Here is an 18,971-nt window from a genome sequence, read left to right as displayed (position 1 = left end):
TAAATTGAATGTATAACAGATGTTAGTTTTGTTTTCAAACTTAGAATCCCCCGCTTCTGTTGGCTTGTTGCGGGCGCAACGGGTAATCGGTAGTAAATATAACACGCTGCATAACCCACGGACCGTGACATAACCCATGTTTCTTAGATAAGCTGCCAATTACTGTTGCAAAGTAGATTTAAAAAAACTTTTTAGTCCTCTTTAAATATTTTATATTGATTCGCAAATATTAGCTGTGTTTTTTTATAGTTCTATTTCATTGCATTCTTTTTGGGGCAGTTCTGTGCATTATTATTCGATCGATCCTTGCTATCGCGTTCACAGGTACGCTCACCGGGAAAGAGATGTTAGGGTGGAGCTGGACGATGAGTGAGAAAACTGCATTCTGCACCAAACCTGAAAGTTGTGGTAGTTAGAAGCCATTCAAAGAAGAAAGTTATCTGCTTGCCATAACGACGTCACGAAAAGGCCTCTTTGAAATAAAACTCGCCGCATGCATGGATCAAAACGAAATTATTGTATAATTTTAATTTACGATCAGACTACCAGTATGCAGAAAGTTAGTACTTCACACGTCCGTTGACGACATTTTCCTTTACACATTGATCTCATCCTCATCACCTGCCAGCAATCCTTGAGGATGGGAATGCAACTCTTCCAGTGTCAAGAGTGTCTGATTTGTTTCCCTTATTTCTGCTCGCAGTCTGTTTTTGAACTAGTGTTTATGAGTTTAGGCCATGCGGGGTCGTAACATATTTAGTCAAAAAACTATTCTACTGTTTGGACAAGGCCTCTTCTTTGCTGGTAGCATTTTAATGTGCTGCATACAGAGCCCTGTCAACTTGCTTTTCCTCTGATGCCAAGAATCAGGGGCAAAAACCTCTGAAGACGAGTTGAAGACTTCCTGTTTGTTAGTCTGCTGAACATCATGGACATTGATCTGGATATAATTCTTCATTTCTATGCAAAAGTTCCTTCCATAATAGACAGATGTATAAAGAAACTGACTCAGAGTTCTTATCCTCATGGGTCTCATTTCAAAGACGCTTTATTGCGACACGATGTTGAGAAGGTATGGTGGAATATACTTGAGTGTATTTACTTACAGTAATTATTACGTACAACTTCAGTACTAGCCTATATGCAGACGACATGTACACATAACTGGAGAAACCTGTTTGCAATTACTATAGTAATATGTTTACCACAAGTAGGGATTTAATAGTTATTTCTAGTCATCGCAGGGAAACGGATATAGTTGTACACTGGACTACAGAAGATGCAAAATGGCAAGAAATCGTACATAATAAATGAAAGCAGGACAACGAAGGAACAAATTTTACGAACTTTACCAGCTGGGCAACTGATGCGAAAAAACTAAAATATCTGTATCATCAGGCAGCTCATTCACTATACACAATTCCACGGCCTATCTGTACAGCACATCTTTCTATTCAATGAGATTGCAGACGATATCACTTGTCATGTTAAATACCTTGATATGACGTCGAAAAATACAATTGTAACCAATAAGGGCGAACACCATAAACACTTTAAGATGCCTGTTACGTAGACGATCTGTTGTGCCATGAAATATCATGTTTAAAAAAACTATAAATTTGAACTCAAACAAAATCTCAAGTTTAACTTGGTCTGAAGTTTTTAAGACTCAAGAAAATACATCATTTTCTGTTTCTTCTGCTTGAGACCAGAACATTTTCTGCCACACAGATAAACTGTTAAAGTGGTTTAGCTTATGGTACATATATGGGCATAGTGTCTTGTACGTAAATAGTTGGTAGTAAATTGAGTACTCAGTATTCAGAAGGCTTGGGGAACTTTTAGTAGACAACTGAGTCTGAGAAAATGTGTTTCTGTTTTATATTTTTTTAAAAAATTAATAAAAATAAAGGTTTTTAAAGAGAGACATTTTTCCCTAGACTGTTATTTAATTGTTGAACCATCTGAACACCAGCTGGGTCACCTGAAACAATGGTAGTTCTTGCATTTTTCAGGTGAAGGAGACAGCAGAGAAGCTTAAAGGCTATACGATTAATAAGCTTCTGACATTTAATGACCCTCCATGGCGTTTTTATTTGCCTGCATTGTGCATAGCTATCCAGTGGAAAAACAAGGAAATGGTGCATTGTCTTCTTGAAAACGGTAAGTCATTGATTCTAAAGATCATTTTACCAAGCAGCTGTGCTATAGAGAATGGCAGACAACTTTTGTACAGTATCACAGTCGATGCCTCTAATACAGAAATGAAGATGTAGGGGGCAGAGTTACAGAAATTATAGGATTTTATGCTGGCTGCTTTGCCCAGTTGATGCCCATTCACTAACTAATCCCTAACTGTAATCTCTAACACTAACCCCTAAACCATAATAAGTAGTCCTTCCAAATGTCAGGTGACTGAAGGAATAGCTTACATATCATCCTCTTTCTGTTGTAAATAGCAACTTTGGTGCTATACTAAAGTTGTACCAAATATGTAGTCCACAAAATGTACCAGGTGGTGCTAGAACAATTTTAGAAGGAAATAGTTTTTCGTTTCATATAATTGCAATCTTAGCAAAACACACTCTAACACAAAACATTAAGATCAATGCTTGTTGTGTAATAAAGCAGGCAGAAAATGACATGACGAGAAATGACTTTTCTTCCATGTCACATTTCCAGTTTTATTTAGAGTCTCATGAGGTCAGAGGGAGACAATAGAAAAATTTTGAGCAACAGACGAACAAGTTTGATGATTTTGAATGTATTTCTAACAATTATAAAGATATGATAGCGATTTCTTTGAAACAACATTACATATAAAATGGCTCTAGGAACTTCTGATTTGTGCCAAGATGAAAATGTCTGTGAAACAAAAGAAAAGCGCAAATAGGTTTAGGAATATTGAAGAGTATTACAAGAGTTTTGTTTGCATATCTGTATACAAATGAATTTTATAATGAAAAAAATTAAAATCATGTGCAGTTGGCAAGAACATACTCCACAATGGTTTTTGATATTATTGTATATTAGTGTATTTCATAAAGGAACTTATAAACTCTGATTAACCAGAGAGTAACAAGGGTTAGACATGTTTTCTACCATACATGAAGCTTTTGCGACAATCATTGATGCATGGATGGTTATTTTACAATCAGGTGCAGATCCGAATCGCCAGGGAAAGATCACTTACAATGGGGCAGATTGCTGGTTTTTAACACCCTTGCAGCTTGTGCTTCGTCACATCCCAGAAGAAGGTTGGCCTTTTGATCCAGAGCTAGCTGAGATGCTGTTGTTAGCAGGTATGGGCCTCAGTAGCGTTTTACTTTTAAAAAGAAGCAGTTGTGACCATTTCTTTAGGGATTTTCCAGCAGCTGCTTTGGCATGATGGCAGATTATTTCATATAAGCATTTATATAAGCAATTCCAGGAAGTGCCATCTTGAATTTAATATTACTGATACTTCCATTAATACAACTAAAGCTTCTATTGGTTCCACAAGATGACCAAGCTTAGGATGTAATGCCGTGATGTCAGATAATGCCTACAGACTTAAATCATTGATTTATGTTAAGAGAATAATTGATTTATGCTGAAAATTGGTAATATGTTAAGAGTTATTGATTTATGTTGGGAATGACTGAAAATTGCGCGAGTGCTATAAAGCAGTCTCACAAAATCACAAGGTACAACTCATGCAAAGACATTATCATGGATACTTGATATTCCATGGGTTTATGGTCGAAGAATTTATCTTGAAATATTCTTGTCCGCTGCTTTGTCTATTCTTCGTGTGTGTATTTTCTGCAGGTGCTGAGATCAACAAGCAGGTTGGCATCACCATTGAAGATGAGGAGGAAGGAGGTAGCATGCGGTTTACAACAGGAAATACTTATCTCCATCACTGCATCTGTCACCAGCAGTCCTATGTTGTCTTTGACTTCCTTTTGGACCATGGTGCTGACTTGCTCAAAACAGAACAGATGGGAAAGACCCCACTGCATATGGCCTCGGAGGTACATTGTTACAATCCATATTTCGTTGATGAACTTATAAGAAGAGGAGGACTGACACAGGAAGAGGATGATGAAGGCAATACAGTTTTGATCAACTTGCTGATGGTGTTACGAGAAAACGTTGATGGCATTGTGCAGAGTTTGAGTGTTTTGCACCAAGCAGGATATGATCTCCGGAAAGACAAAAGTTTGCTGAGGCTGGATCTCAGACACTTTGCTGCAAAAAACTCTATTCAGGCACTTGAGTCTGGGTGGCTGGCAGAGTGGTTGCTAGACACCCAGCCTAAAGTACTTACCCTGAAGCAGACATGCCGACTTGTGGTGCGAAAAGCGATAGGTAAAACCTGCAGTTACAAGAAACTTTCCCAACTTCAACTTCCAAGCCAGTTGATTGACTATCTTTATCTCAGAGACCACTCAAACAGCAGGCTATGTTATGGATGATTTCAGCTGACATGCCTGTGAATTCATAGTCTTCCAAAGGTTGATGTGACTGAGCAAGTCTTTCATTTAACTCTATGTGATAACATCTCAAGTTTTTTGTGAGTATGTGCTTTTGGTATGCAGTGATATATTTTGTGTGCTGGTATGCAGTCATCTTTAGTGCTGTTCTAGTATTAGAATCTTGCTTTTTTTTTTTAATATGTGCATCATCTCCAGAAACATTTCAAGCTGCTGATGGTTTTTTTTTAACCCCATTATGCTAAATTGCATATTTAAAAAAATGAAGCTAAGGCGACTTTTACATGATCTGTGACACATAACTAAAAAAAAAAAATGTCATCTTGACATAACTTTAACTTAATTATATCATAAAGAAAAAGTGCCAGGGATCTCAGCCTTGTAGACTGCCTGTCCAGGTTGAACTTCTGTCCTGGGGCAGGAAAGAATGGTTTGATCCAGGGATGACAGGTGAGGAACACCCTAGTGGTTGCTTATTGGCTGACATGCCCTCCTCTGGGTTGAACCATACTTTCCAGCTCTATGGTGAACTTTTTACCTTTAAGCTGATTTCAGCACCCTTTTCACAACTTATTTTGAACTTTTCAGGTGACTTGCCTCACAAACACAAGTTATGAAATTTACATTCAATCAGCATGCACAATTCTATTTCAACAACATATATTTTAACGCAACCATCCATTCATGATGTCAGAAACTTAGGAAGGGCAGCCATGAGTCACGAAATGCAATACCTGCTTTGTGAGCACTGAGTATCGCTATGTTTAGTGAAGGAAAAAAGTTAATTTTTATGTGGTTGATGAATGTATTATACATTTCATCACCTCTCTTTTCTGTCAGCTTTTAGATTTTATGACAAGCTTATCACGTGTGCCTGCATGCTGTCAAATATGGTTCAAAGAGTATGTACATTCATTTTCAGATCTCTTTGTGAACGTCTGCACACATGCTAACAGAGAGGGAAAGTACTTATCTCTCTGAGCATGCAAATGTTAAGTTGCTTTTTAATTGCCATAATACTGATGCTCTTACCATTACACTTGCATAATTGGTTGTTAAAAAAATTAATAAGGTAAAATGTCACTAGTACAAAGAAACACTGCCACAATAATTACTTGTTTTCAACAGCAAAATCTTTATTATATTTTTGTTATAAATGTATGTATACATGACAGTTTATCATCATTTACATTTTTTCAGAAACAGCTGACAGGCACGTTTCCTTCTCACACCTTTTTCTTTTTGGAAGGTGGTTCGGTCCCCTCTGTTGTTTGGCCTTCTCTTGCTGGTGGAACACTGAATCCTGGTATCTAATAGTTTATTTAAAAATAATAATCACATTAGCATGCTGCACAAGGGTCGGCAAGTAGATGAAAAGCTATAACTCTTCCTATACAGTTTGCACATGTATATCCCCAAAATAACACTATTTTACTCCCAGAACAACAGCATATGAACTTAAGTCTTTTGTTCATTTTTTTTTTTTTCAATACTTAAATGGTGCCCAGTCATTGCCCTTTACACCAAAATTATGATCTCTGATTTTAAGGTGACGCCATTAAAAAAGGATAAAGGTAGATATTCTTCACAATGTGATGATACCTGATAACTTATAAAAAAAAAAACACCCAACTTCTGCAACTTACATATGGGTGGACAAGTCGTACAGAGAGCTTCAAGTGTTGCACATTAGACCGGTCAATAGACAGCTGAACTGTAAGGGGATCAAACACGCGGAACACCACTTCTCCTGCACTCTGCGTATTTTCCTGTACAATCATCACAAATGGACTTCCTATGGACTTTTGTAAAATTACTTTCTTATTTTGGATTTTTATGCAAGTGCAGATAGATGTGGCTGAATTGTTATCAAAAATTTTTTAAAAAAAGAAAAAACCTGTAAAATTATTTTTTGCCAGATGTTGCACTTTTGTGACCCAAGAAAACAATAAGTTATTGCTACAAAAATACTGATACTTTTTCTTAATTACAATAATGCATAAACAGTAATGCACATATAAAACTAAAACATACAGAAAATATAATAACTAAGTAACAAAATATCAGAAATGAACACTTCCAAACTAACCTCTTCATTATATTTAAAAATGCTACCAACTCCTTTATCAGGTGTATTCAGAAAAAGAGTGCCCTCCAGACCATACTTCGGTATCAAAACTTGCAGTGCATTTTTTTTCACAAAAAGCACATAGCCGTTTTCATCCTGGACACGGGTTTTAAAGAACAGCTGTTGGAAGAAAAGTAAGTTATAGAATTAAACCAGCAAACAATCAGTAGCAGTATTGCGATCCCTTCTAAAACTGAAAAGAAGCAAAGGATTTATGGGTTGTTTTTTCCCCCGTTTTTCATACTCTGCTTGGGAACCAGCACAAACCTACATAAGGAGATTGAGATGTAGGAAGCAAATGACAAATGTTGTGTTCTCCGACAGAACAGTTTATTGTTAATAAAGTAACAGTGTTAAAGAAGAGATAGCAAAACTATGTCCTGTTATTTCAGAAAGTTACGAAAACATGTCAAGGTTAAAAAAAAAACAAACCCCAAAGCAACAAGATACAATGGTCATATGCAAGGACTGCAAACATGGTACTGCTATAAATGAAGCACCAGGACAAGTTTTTGCAAGCAAAGGTGTACTTGGCAACATACCTGTGTGTGAAGGTTGACAGAAGCTCGACCCGCATACTGTGCCATCTTGTGGCGATAGTTGAGATTATTGCACAACACCTGCACAAAACCATAATGTGAAGAACAAAGGGATTACTTAAGAAGCTTTACAACTCTCTTGACTGACATAGTCCATACAATGACTGTAACAAACAATACTGACAGAACTATGCACAAAATGTGAAAGTACCTGCGTTCGGTGTTTGTCAAGCAGCTCAGGGTAGGAAGCATCAGCTCCAATGCAAACAGCTAGCAGTCTGTGGACAATGATGTCTGAGTATCTAGATAAATCACAAAAGATCAGGCTTTAGTCACAGAGGCCCCTTGCTCTTTCACACAAATCTTTGCTTGCCAGCTGTCTCATCGTGTCTGGTACAGTGTGTGGAAATATTTTACATTTAATGATATGTGCTATCCTTTGTATAAGCAACAAACTGATAAGATTAATATGCCTTCATTTATTATCCATCTTTTTTGTGAATCTGAACTAGAGAAATTTGATCTCCCTATCACCAACTTTGACAATATGCTCTGCAACAGAAGAAACTTTAGTGGTCATTACCAATCAACATATTGGCAGACTAAGCCCTAACTCAAAAGAGTAAAAATACTTATTTAGCATATTATCATATGAAAAAAACTGAAAGATCAATGATGAATGCAGAAATGAAGAAATATTTTACAAATGTAAGGACAAAAGGTCATACCATGTCATCCTTAAGTTGTGTTGGCTTTCGTCAGCCATAAAACTTTGCTTAGTGCCACAAAACCTGGACAAGCAAACACTGCAAGCAAAGCCTGTCAGTACTGCAAATCCAGCATCTGCTCAAGTTGATTACAAGCTGGACTTTCACATTTCACGGTTTCACCTATCACTTCCCCCTTGCCTCAATATTTAGTACGATCACTATTCTCAAAGAGTCTTTCTTCAGCAGACCATCCTATCCTACACCTGCCAAACACACCAAATGTTTGGGCAAGCAATTCTTTTATGCAATGGAACTAAGCTACGGAACTCTCTGCCATTCTGTTCAAAACCATTTAGCCTGTGTCAAGTTTCAAAAGAGCGTTAAAGGCTTTCTTGTTTTGGCAATACATCTTGCAGTAACTCCATTCGTGTAGTCCTGTGTTGTCCATGGTACTTTGTGTGTGCACGCATGTTTTCGGTGAGAGAGTACTGGCCTGGTAATGTGAAGTGAAGATCCTGGCCTCATGCTGGGATTCTGTTCTATACATTTTTTTTATTTGAAATCAGCTGTCACAGATAAAAGTCTGCTAAAGAAGAACCAATCTAAAACACTACTGCCATGAAAATGTCACTGAAATATTCTGGCTGGCATGTCCATGCTTACCTTCTGATAGGAGATGTGAAATGTGTGTAAATGGGCGTGGCCAAGCCATAATGCTGGTATTCCTCTTCTGGCAGCATGCCACTGCAGAAGTACACAGCTTGCATCATGCAGCGGGTGGTCATGATGCGTAACATGGTGTTGAAGAATGGGTTTTCAGGAAAGATGGCCTTATCAAGACTGTCTGACAAGGCTTTGCCTGAGGAGGCATCCAGCTTCAAATTCTGCAGACATATATTTAGTAGAAATAATCCTTCTGCTGATGTAATTAAGTAAACCTAGCAGCGGCATTGGCTAGAAATGTGATACAAAGGTCACATGGTAACCTTCAACACCACTGGTACTTGCTTCCTCGACCTGACTATTGTTCACACTCAGGCTGTCATTAAACAAAAAGTGACAGCTCAGTTAGGATAAAAATCTGGCACTTTAAAACTGAAGAAATAAATTCTGAAGAGTCTATGCATATGTAGACTTCAGCATGCTACTTGAGCTTTCCTTGATGATAAGACCTTGTCATTTGTTGAAAGTGTGTATATATACTGATGATGCATAAACATGTTTTCATGCCATAGCTTTAACAATGTCAGAGAAACTAGAAAGAAACTTAGACCACTGAAAATTTTCCACAACAAGAGACAAGTAAATATTTTAATGCAATAAATACAGAGGCTGTTTCAACTTAAGTATTAAGTAGGATTTGTGTGATGGTAAATCAGACAAATGAGCAACAAAAAATATTTTTCATATAAATTCAGTGGCATGAAAACTGCCAGCAGCAACACCTCTAGTTTTTGGACCTTTATTGTCCTACCTTAGAAGCTGCTGCCTTGATAAGGGGTTCAAAATTAGAGGGAGGAGGTGCAGGATGGCGGCGTAAACATGAAGAGTTTGGAAACTCCGACTTGATCTTCTCAGCCACCGAGATGTTTGCAAGCAACATAAACTCCTCCACCATGGAATTTGTTTCCCTGCAATTGAAAAAAAAGTATTTTTATTTACAAGCCCTATAATTCATAGGGAATTTTTGCTTTTTTAAATTGAGGAATATAAAGAGTTATTCAACCACTAACAACTTTTCAGTTTTATGAATGACAAATTAAGAAGCTGTTTCCTCACCTAAGTTCCTTCACCTGCACATCGATGGGGTCATGCGTCTCACTGTCTACATAGAAGCGAACTTCTGTAGATGCCAGGCAGAGTGCACTACAGATCAAGAAAGTCTTCATCAGTTAAAACATTTTACAGCATCAAGCAATGATTATGGCATTTACATTTGATTGGTTTAATTTAAAGGATGATTGGAGTGAAATATATTTCAAACAGCTGGGATGGGCTGAGCTGAATACAAGATATCAGAGGATATAACAGGAGCAAACAACCCTCCTAAAGACACTGCCATGTACATATGGATGCCAGGTCATGGATATGCCAATTCACGTCTGATCCACTATCTCACAGACTCTTAATAAAGCACTTACATGTCATCACTGCTGTGATGTTGCTCTGGTAGACCTCGAAAATGTATTCAGCTCTTTAAAAGTTGTTATTATCTTGTCAAATGTATTGCTGTTCAAGCTATATAAATTAGGTTACTGAATGTCCAACATTCATCGTACACAATAGCCAAAACTACATATCTTTAAAAAAAAAAAATTTTGTAAGTATGCATACCCATTCTGAATGCGCTGCTTTTTCAGAATTTTGGCAAGTCTGTTTAAGTGTCGTAAGCTGACAGTCACAGTATCCTGTCGGCTGGTATCATCAATCATCATCTGTGCTTCAGCATAAGTCAATGAAGCCTGTAATGATTGTATTAGATGCAGTCATAATTAAGAACACATGTTAGTCATAATTTAGAAAACAGGTCTGCAATTTAAAATAAGCAGATGCACAAACTAGTAATTACATTCATAAGAATTAATGTCAAGATTAGGTATAAGGAGACTGCAAAATTTAGTGCCTAGGCTATTTCGATACAGAAATTATCTTTCTCTCGAACATGCACCCCTTGTTTTATCAAAGAAATAAATACCAAGTTCATCAATGAAAGCACTTACCCGTGAAAATATGATGCTTTTCATATACTTTGTATTCAATATCTTAGCATTTTCACTCATTTCCCATATAACAGAAAAGGCAAATCTGCACATGAAGAAGATGCAGCCACAACTAATAAACCCTCTCATTGAAATAACAGCAACAAAAATTTTATATTTTGAATAAGCAATAACTACACTAAACAAGTGAAGTTCTATTGTACAATGATTTGTAATCCAAGACTAGGTAAAGATATATGATTGTAAACAGAGTGCAAGCAGCTTTTTTTTTAACAGATTCCTTTCTTTTCATCAGACTAACAAAACAGAAAATTAAAAAAAAATAAAAACAAACTAGAAAATAAATGTCAGCTCTTATATGTTGTCTTACAGCTGTCAGCTGTAATGAAATGTCTTGTCTTAATTAAAAGCAGATTTTCTGAATTTAGAGATGTTATCTTAATGTTCATAACACAACTTGATCACTTTTGTAGAGAAAGCAATGGGTAAAGCTAAAAACTTATTATTTAAATGCAAGTGAATTCTTTCTGAGCCTGTTATCTGATGCTAAACAATAAGTTCTTTGAAATTAAAGTCATTAATTCTGTTACTGAAAGCTACAAGGAGCATAGCATGGAATAAATAAACAACACTTAAAAAATATTACCCACACAGACGACAATAACTCTTCAAAAACAGATAGTTTACCTTTCAACATTGCTGCGAAGAGAGCACAAGTTAGAACTCAACAACTCTGGCACCATGTCTATTCTCTGAAATAAGCAAGAACTAAAATTTAGAAGCATGATTTATTACATCCCAGTAAGGCAACATCACCAGAAAGGATTAATTCTAAAGTCTAAAGGTCCATCCCCACATCTCAAAATGAAGCCCCAGAAAACAAAATAAGTGAAACCATTGATGTTTCAATCAATCGGGTGTGCCACACATTCTTAATACAAGCAAATTTTCTCTCTGCCCCCAGCTTCACAACCTGTGTGCCTTCAGTTGGTCTGTGTTTGTTCCTATGGCAAGCAATTAGCTGGTACATTTATGCAATTCAGTATTATGTGCAGTATGCTTGGGTTAACAATTTTAACATATACTTTAAAGCCCAAGCCATGTCCAGAGTTAAAGGTAACAGGCTTCAAGTACAAGAACTAATCTCAGCTATTCTAAAGAACTAATTATCTACTTGCCTAATTACTATATTGCTCTCATCTTTTTTCTGGGGGGTATTCTGGTAATGGACCTGTCTCCACAGCTTATTGTTCTTGGCAGTTATGGAGTTGTGTTTTCTGGCATGGGCAAAGCATCATGAACTATACTGTGAAGCTATCCAATTTAGCAGTAAAACTTATCCACTGTGGCACATATAGCTTCTAAGCTTTTCCCTCACTGCAATAAACCAAGGTCAAGTTGGAATCCATGGAAACAGGTCCATATAAAGATTAACTGTATTAAAGAGACCACTTTTTTTGACACATGGCATATAAAGCTCAAAGTGGCTAATCACAGAAAAAAAATTACCTGATCACACAGGTACACTGTTGTTCCTCTGCTAGCTGCCTCTTTGTCCAAGGCTGTATTAGGCCGGATGAAGTGGCTTACGTCTGCTATGTGCACACCTACCTGATAAAGACCATACTGCTTGTTAGAATGAAATGCTTTACTCCAAGAAGCCTCAGTTATTCCACACAGAGGCAAATCAAACTGAGGTGGGTTTTTTTGTTGTTGTTTGTTTACTTTAATAGTTTTTGCAGCAAAGTACTGAGGTCTATCCATTACTTATTCATTTGCTTATTATGAATAAAAAAATAATTGCTTTATTATGTATGAAAAGATCAGGAATAAAACATTCTTTGGAAAAATTTATTCAATGAACAATCATTCATATTTTAATGCTGTGAAGTGAAAAAAATTATAAAAACTGTGAAAACAGAATAAAAAGGAAACCAGACTGTGTAAAGAGCAACTCATTATCAACGATAACAGCCATTAATTCCATGGCAACAGCTGTTTGTCAGTTCCTTACTAAATGGCTTTCTGCAGATATCCAAACAATTGTTGAAGTTGTGCAATATGCATAAGCAAATTCACATTTTAAAGGCCCTTGGAAAAACCAGTCTTACCTCAAAGTTGCCATTTTCCAGTCGCCGACAGTGCAGGGCATCATCAATGTCTGTACAACCAGGAGGGTCCACACTGCAGATATCAAGGTGGCGAAGGTCGATCCTTTTCTGTAGATCCTGATTGATAATGAGCCATTTTACTTTGCAGTATAACAATGGAAACATGTTAAACAAGTAATCAATCAATGAAGTAAAATTATCTCTTGTACAGAATTTTTTAAGTAAAAAAATAGTGAATAAACATGGTGAATGTGCACAAAAAATGCACATATTTAAGCATGAAATTAGCAACAACATTCATTCTTTACAAGGTGTAATTAACGCATTATATTTGCTTAAAGCAGACACATTTGAATACTGTATCATTAAAGTTGCACCAATCCATGATGAATGAGACCAGAAAGAGGGTATTGTGCTCACCTCATCGTTAATGCCCCAGGGCACCTGAGGCAAGCAACTGAGGACAGCCTGGGAGAAACTGCTGTGAGGAATGTCATGCTCCAATAACAGGACTTCATTCTCAGTCTCTTTATCCCCACCATGCCAAGTTCACGGACAAAGTGACCCTGAAAAAACAATGCTTTCATATTTTATTTCAGTGCAGTTGATAGCTAGCTAGCTTTATAGGGCTTGTAAAGGTTCAGCCTAACAAAGGAGGAATTCCAACCAGCAAGGCATCCACTATTGAAATCTCAAAGAAATTAAAGATGAAGATTAAATTAATCAGTTATTCCAATTTTTTGTTTAATTATTAAAATGACATCTTCCTTCCATAATACCAGTTTCCACCAGCAGTTTTAATATGACATCTAAAGGTAAATTTGCCAGCCTATTAATTTTTGGTTCGGTCCACTCTTCTTTGACTATGGTGAGTGTGTGCAAAAGAACACCCATTCACAGAGCTAGGCATTGAAGGATTTCTCTAGGTACTCTGGTTTCCTCCCCCTCCCTTTCCCCAATAGTGCAAGATCACCTCAAGGTGGAAGCACTTTCCTACTAAACCAGCCAATCAACTATGTGAGGGGAAGTGGGGAGGAAATGGAGGGTGCGAACACCCTTGTATAGTTGACCAAACTTCTCATGACATCCACTTTCACTACTTTTTTTTTTTTTTTTTTGTGTGTGTGCACAAATCTATCGAGTAGAGGAGAATAGCAAGGTGCTAAATCTATCATAGCACGGAAGGTGTTAACAATCATTGCATAGAAGGAAAATTAAAACATTTCATAAAACTTTTTACTGTTTATTGCCCTCACTTTCTCATGAAAAATTGGAACTAAAGAAAGAGCAGTACACAGCTAAATCTTTTATTAATTGTTACTATTTCAGCCAGAATTATTGAATGGACACTTTGGAGAAACATCTAGCGGTAGGAAAAAAAACTTTAAATGCCACAAGTGACAACTTTGAGGAATTTTGTCATTTTATAATATAGCTCTCCTTTTTTCACAATAGGCTGAAATGCCCTGCAGAAAGAATAATAAGAAACTAACCAGAGGATATCTGGAAGTACGAGGCCAGCTGTCAATGGCTACAATGATGCGTTTGTTGCTGAGACCTTCTGCCTGACGAGTTTCTATACGGATCTTCGCGATCTTCTTCTCAGCTGGCACAAAGAGATGGCGTGTGCTCTACGCAAGAAGAAGAAGACAAAATCCTACAGTTTTATACCACATACCATCTTAAAATATCCGTGCAAACAAAAATGTATACATATCGTTTCAATTCTTAAAATTATTTCTACCATCAAACTAATTTAAGAACATTAGTTAGACATAGTAGTTCACAAGAAAAGAATAATCTCATTTTAATGCTTTAAATCTAACAAGATTGAGGTAATATAAAAACAGTATAAGGGAAAAAAAGTAGGTTTAGACCTCTTTGAGAAGAGAAGGTTGAAGGACACCACAATACTGACGCCAGTTGCGCTTGATGATGCCAATCACTCTGCCAGTTGGTTGACGAAGTTCCTTTGGAACTAGATTTTTCACTTCCCGTTCCTGCAAACACACATACACCTTGGAGGATTCTAGCCACTACAGTATGCATCTAAGAAAAATTAATATATTTAAAAAGTGGGAGAAAAATCAACTCTAAGTACATTAAAATGCCAACCAGAAGAGAAGAATAACACAAAAAGCAAGATAAAATAAAATTAAAACAAGATATCCTCTCTTCTCACACTATCATCTATGTCATCTTCTTCTGTTTGCTGCTCTTCTCTGTCCACAAGAACGAGCGATGAAGGACAGCTCCATTTCTCTTCTGGTAACATCTCTATGGCAACTATATCACCATCCACCGAGCGGTTCAGGTTAATCATCCCTTGAATAAATACCTGGTGACAAGATTTTTTTTAAAGCATTTGAGGTATGAAGGCTTTATTAGATCAGAGATGTCAGTATTATACAAGACTTTTAGGTTATTGCCATTTTAGACATTTTAAAGTCCCCCAACCCCTTTAAAAAGTGGTCCATTTAGGAAACTTGAAAACTTGTTTATATAGTAATTTATTTCTCAAATATTTATCTGTAAGACAAGAAATACACAATTTTTCCACACCATTAAATTTTTAGTTTCTTTTACTGTCTTCATCACTTTGCAACATCAAACATTTTTGTGGACAGCCAGATAAATCATATCATACACTAATTAAAAATACATTTTATTATTCTAGATTGTTTATTAAATTTTCATAAGAAAATTCACCAGGTTGTAAATATAACAAATTTAGGTGAAGAGTAACCATGCACAAAAGACAGTGCTGCAAAAGACCATGTCAAATTACGCTTGAAATACTTCCATGAACAACCCTGGGTAATCCAACAAATAATCATGCTAGCCTCAAGAAACAATTACAAGCAGTAAATTTTTCTGTACCATGCTGTCTCGATTTTCTACTGAGATGTTTGCCTCCAGATAATTTTCTCGACTGGCAAAGAAGGTGCCCTGTAAGTACTTTCCTGAGCGTATTCCTCGCTGTATTTCAGAGAGAGGCAAGTGTTCTGGAAAAAGTACTTTGCCCCCTTGAATTGTCTGTAATTAAAAAAGATTGTGTGGCATGAAACATGCATCAACAAATGTGTTAATATATATACACATATATGACATATAAAAGACACAAGATGACAACAGCATATTTCAATAAATGCATTCTCCACTTTTATATCTTTCCCTGCATCCAGATCATCCACATACTCTCATATGGTGTATGCTGAGCAAAAATACTCTAAACACAATCTTGCACTTACAATTCTGGACAAAGGATTGGCTAGACGGTCAAGAAGGGAACCAGCATCTTTCAGACTCTTGATGTATTCATGAACTAAAACAAACACAAACTTGCTCAGCTCAAAGAAAGCCTAAACAAATGAGGGGAAAGGGTGATAAGGACATAATGTGAAAAAATGAGCTAAGACAATTAAATTAAAACAAAATAACCAATAAAGAAACACACAGTGAATCAAAGAAAATTAAATTGAAAAATGCAGAAGTGCGAATAGAACAATAAGAATGCTGCTGTATAAGTATTTGTAATTTAGCAACTTCCGCATAAAACCAAAACAAAACAAGAAAAAAAAACCTATACTAAAAAGCTTTGAATGTCAAAAAAGAAATTCCATCCGACACAAACTCCTTCTACCTCCCCTAGGAATGTATTGATTGACATAGTTTACCTGTATAAGCCTCCAGCCCCATTTTGGTTGCCTTGCTGCGGTTTTCATTATCATCAGTGATGAGAACAATGTTCACACTCTTGATATGTTGGCTGTACCAATTTGCTGCTTGACGTATGGCCCGATCATTGCGATTGTTGACAGATTCACCTGGTTCTCGTTCAATATAAGTGTTTCTGTCACAGCCACAATTGTTACAACATATGCATTAGTTTTTAATTGAATGCTGACAATAAAACAAAGCAACCAAAAATCCAAATTATCAACATTTCATTTTTTACTATACAAACAGTTTCAATGTCTTCATGTACTTAATATACAACCTGCTTTCACATTTGTATCTGCTTCATCTGACTATTACTAATCACACACACTTCATGTTGACAGAATAATCTGATGAAGATGTTTTATTCACTAAAAACAGGATAATTTGATTACAGGTGAGTTTTACATTCCATCTATCTTTTGCACTTTTAATCATACCATGCATAAGCAATAGACATTTATATTATGCTTGAATACATCACCTGACCCTATGCATAAGATTACAGTTGTCTTGACATGTCAAAAAAACATTAAGGTGCTACAAAAAATTTACAATGTGATTTGTACTTTATGCAATCTATATTATTAAAACTGTACTACACTATGTAATCAAAGATTTGTTTTTACATTATATGTCTTAACTATGCAAGTAAAAAAAAAATCCTCATGCTCTTAAATGCTTCACACTATCATATCCAACAATAGAAGGAAAACAACTTTCAAATATGAGACAGGAAATGTAGCAAATATCTGAACAAATACAATAGTCACATTAATTTGCCAGCATTCAAAATGAAAGTATCTGGACCCTACTGAAAATAGAATTTCAAAGTAGAAACGCAAAGCACCTTTGACTAGCCAGATTTTGGTGTGGGTCAGCACATAGCAAACAGACATATCGGGGTTAGGGTAAGGGTTACAAAAATTATTAACTCACTTGTTGAACTCATTGCAGAAAGTGTAGAAATGTTTGTCTGGGTTTGCCAGCATATCTTTCAGCCTCTTATAAGCTGGAATACTTCTATGCCTGACCTGAAAGTATATTTACATATTTACACTCAAACAACTGATATTATATAATGAAAGTCAAGTTTTCTCTTTAGAATCTGAAGAAATTTAAAAATATAATAAATGAAATTATTAAGTCATAGATTGTTGTACTCTGGAAATTATTATTAAACAAAATGCTAAGAACTTAAAGTGTCCTAATGAAAAAAAAAACCAATACATAAATTGGTTCCTTGAGCATCAAAGCCATCTGTTAACAACGTTTACTGGTAGTTTTTAAGTATGCTTTGAAAAGATGTTTATATTTTAAACAGAAAATATTTTTGTTCTATTCATTAGTTAAATATACAAGGGAGAGACCAGACAAACTCAGATCAACCTTATATTTAGTTCTTGTTATCTACTAAAACCAATAATGCTTTTCAAAATTCAGTATTCACCTCATCCAAAACAGTCTGAAGTATAATTACATTTGTGACCACTGGATCTTCGATGACATCAATCTGAAAATATAAAATAAGCAGTCAGGCCATGTACTACTGTAAAAAAAAAAAATCCCTTTATCTCAGAATTTACATCAGACACAAACAAAAAGAGAGATGTAATTTACAAGAAGTTAATATAGCAAAAACGCTTTAAAAACCAAATCTACTTGCATTAACAAATGGAAACCTAATGGGGGTTTTTTTTTCCGTCTCATTTCCACTGCAACTCAGTTGTCAAAAAGAAACACTTATTGCCGTATTTAATTTTCTTTACACATAAGACGGTAACAGGTGGAAGGAGACAGACTTCCCCCCCCCCCCATCCTTTCCATACGGATTGTCTTTGGTATAATTAAAGAGCCCCTTATAATTCACTAAGCAATAAAACCATTTATCTTTTCCCACTTACAGTGAGGGAGTCGTTGGTGGGGGTGAATAAAATGAGGACTTTATGATTCTTTCCCCACCATTCTCCTAAACCTATTTGGTGGGGAGGACTGATTACTGATCTATCACTGTTAGAAGCACCGCAGGAGCTATCTAGTTAGTACCCACAAATGAATAACTTAATCATTAAGGACAGTACAATAAACAGTACTACAACTATTGTGAAAATAGGTATTAAGTTTACCTGGTGAAGAACAACATTAGTGTCGGGCAAAAGATAATGAGCACGAGGGCACAGACTGCTGCGGCTAAATGGTGATTCTTCCAACGGCTGTTTTGATGTCGTATGTTCGCAAATACAACACAGTTTCGAGCCGCAGGTTATATCATCTCTGAGGTAGTGCTCTCGCACCACCTTCATCACCCCTCCTCTCTTTGTCTTCTTAACAAAGATTTTTGATGTCAACATTTCTTGGTTAACACTGTTTAGAAGAATAGATTCGTATGTTCCCTAAACTGTTGAGAGGGAAAATAATAGCAAAAAGTAGCAAAACAATGAGAATATGCGTTTTCCCGTTGCTCAGACGCACGTTTCCTCGAGGAAGGGGAGTTACTCTGGGTTTAAATAGGCAAGGGAAGCTACGCAGCTGAAGGACTTTGAATAGTGCCGCCATAACGGTCCA

The 18,971-nt window shown here is 36.3% G+C and overlaps 2 protein-coding genes across 2 annotated transcripts; one reads left to right on the top strand and one right to left on the bottom strand.

Annotated features, from left to right (window-relative positions):
• The first annotated feature begins 349 nt into the window (after positions 1 to 349).
• LOC112553190 lies at positions 350 to 5,652 on the top strand. Its single transcript, XM_025220249.1, has 4 exons — positions 350 to 1,072; positions 2,016 to 2,163; positions 3,159 to 3,302; positions 3,811 to 5,652. Exons 1-4 carry the CDS (start codon positions 929 to 931, stop codon positions 4,458 to 4,460), a joined length of 1,086 nt encoding a protein of 361 aa, XP_025076034.1. The 5' UTR covers positions 350 to 928; the 3' UTR covers positions 4,461 to 5,652.
• On the bottom strand, positions 5,594 to 18,898 carry LOC112553186 (exosome complex exonuclease RRP44-like). Its single transcript, XM_025220241.1, is given in 24 exon segments — positions 5,594 to 5,788; positions 6,125 to 6,247; positions 6,568 to 6,726; positions 7,149 to 7,226; positions 7,357 to 7,447; positions 8,519 to 8,739; positions 9,330 to 9,486; positions 9,635 to 9,721; positions 10,190 to 10,317; positions 10,576 to 10,660; positions 11,263 to 11,327; positions 12,085 to 12,186; positions 12,687 to 12,803; positions 13,107 to 13,225; positions 13,228 to 13,252; positions 14,180 to 14,317; positions 14,564 to 14,686; positions 14,869 to 15,024; positions 15,567 to 15,722; positions 15,938 to 16,011; positions 16,364 to 16,539; positions 17,346 to 17,440; positions 17,857 to 17,919; positions 18,533 to 18,898. Coding segments are annotated over 24 exon segments (2,847 nt in total). The 5' UTR covers positions 18,758 to 18,898; the 3' UTR covers positions 5,594 to 5,704.
• Positions 18,899 to 18,971: the final 73 nt, after the last annotated feature.

Source organism: Pomacea canaliculata, linkage group LG12 (genome assembly GCF_003073045.1).
Source record: "Pomacea canaliculata isolate SZHN2017 linkage group LG12, ASM307304v1, whole genome shotgun sequence".
In the NCBI taxonomy this organism is placed as follows: domain Eukaryota; kingdom Metazoa; phylum Mollusca; class Gastropoda; order Architaenioglossa; family Ampullariidae; genus Pomacea; species Pomacea canaliculata.
The sequence above is the reverse complement of the archived record's forward strand: the minus strand, read 5'-3'. Positions and strand labels throughout refer to the sequence as shown.

Coding starts and splice junctions, on each gene's coding strand:
- LOC112553190 (XM_025220249.1), top strand. CDS start 929: ATGGACATTGATCTGGATATAATTCTTCATTTCTATGCAAAAGTTCCT. Junction 1,073..2,015: donor TGCGACACGATGTTGAGAAG/GTATGGTGGAAT, acceptor TGCATTTTTCAG/GTGAAGGAGACAGCAGAGAA. Junction 3,303..3,810: donor TGAGATGCTGTTGTTAGCAG/GTATGGGCCTCA, acceptor TATTTTCTGCAG/GTGCTGAGATCAACAAGCAG.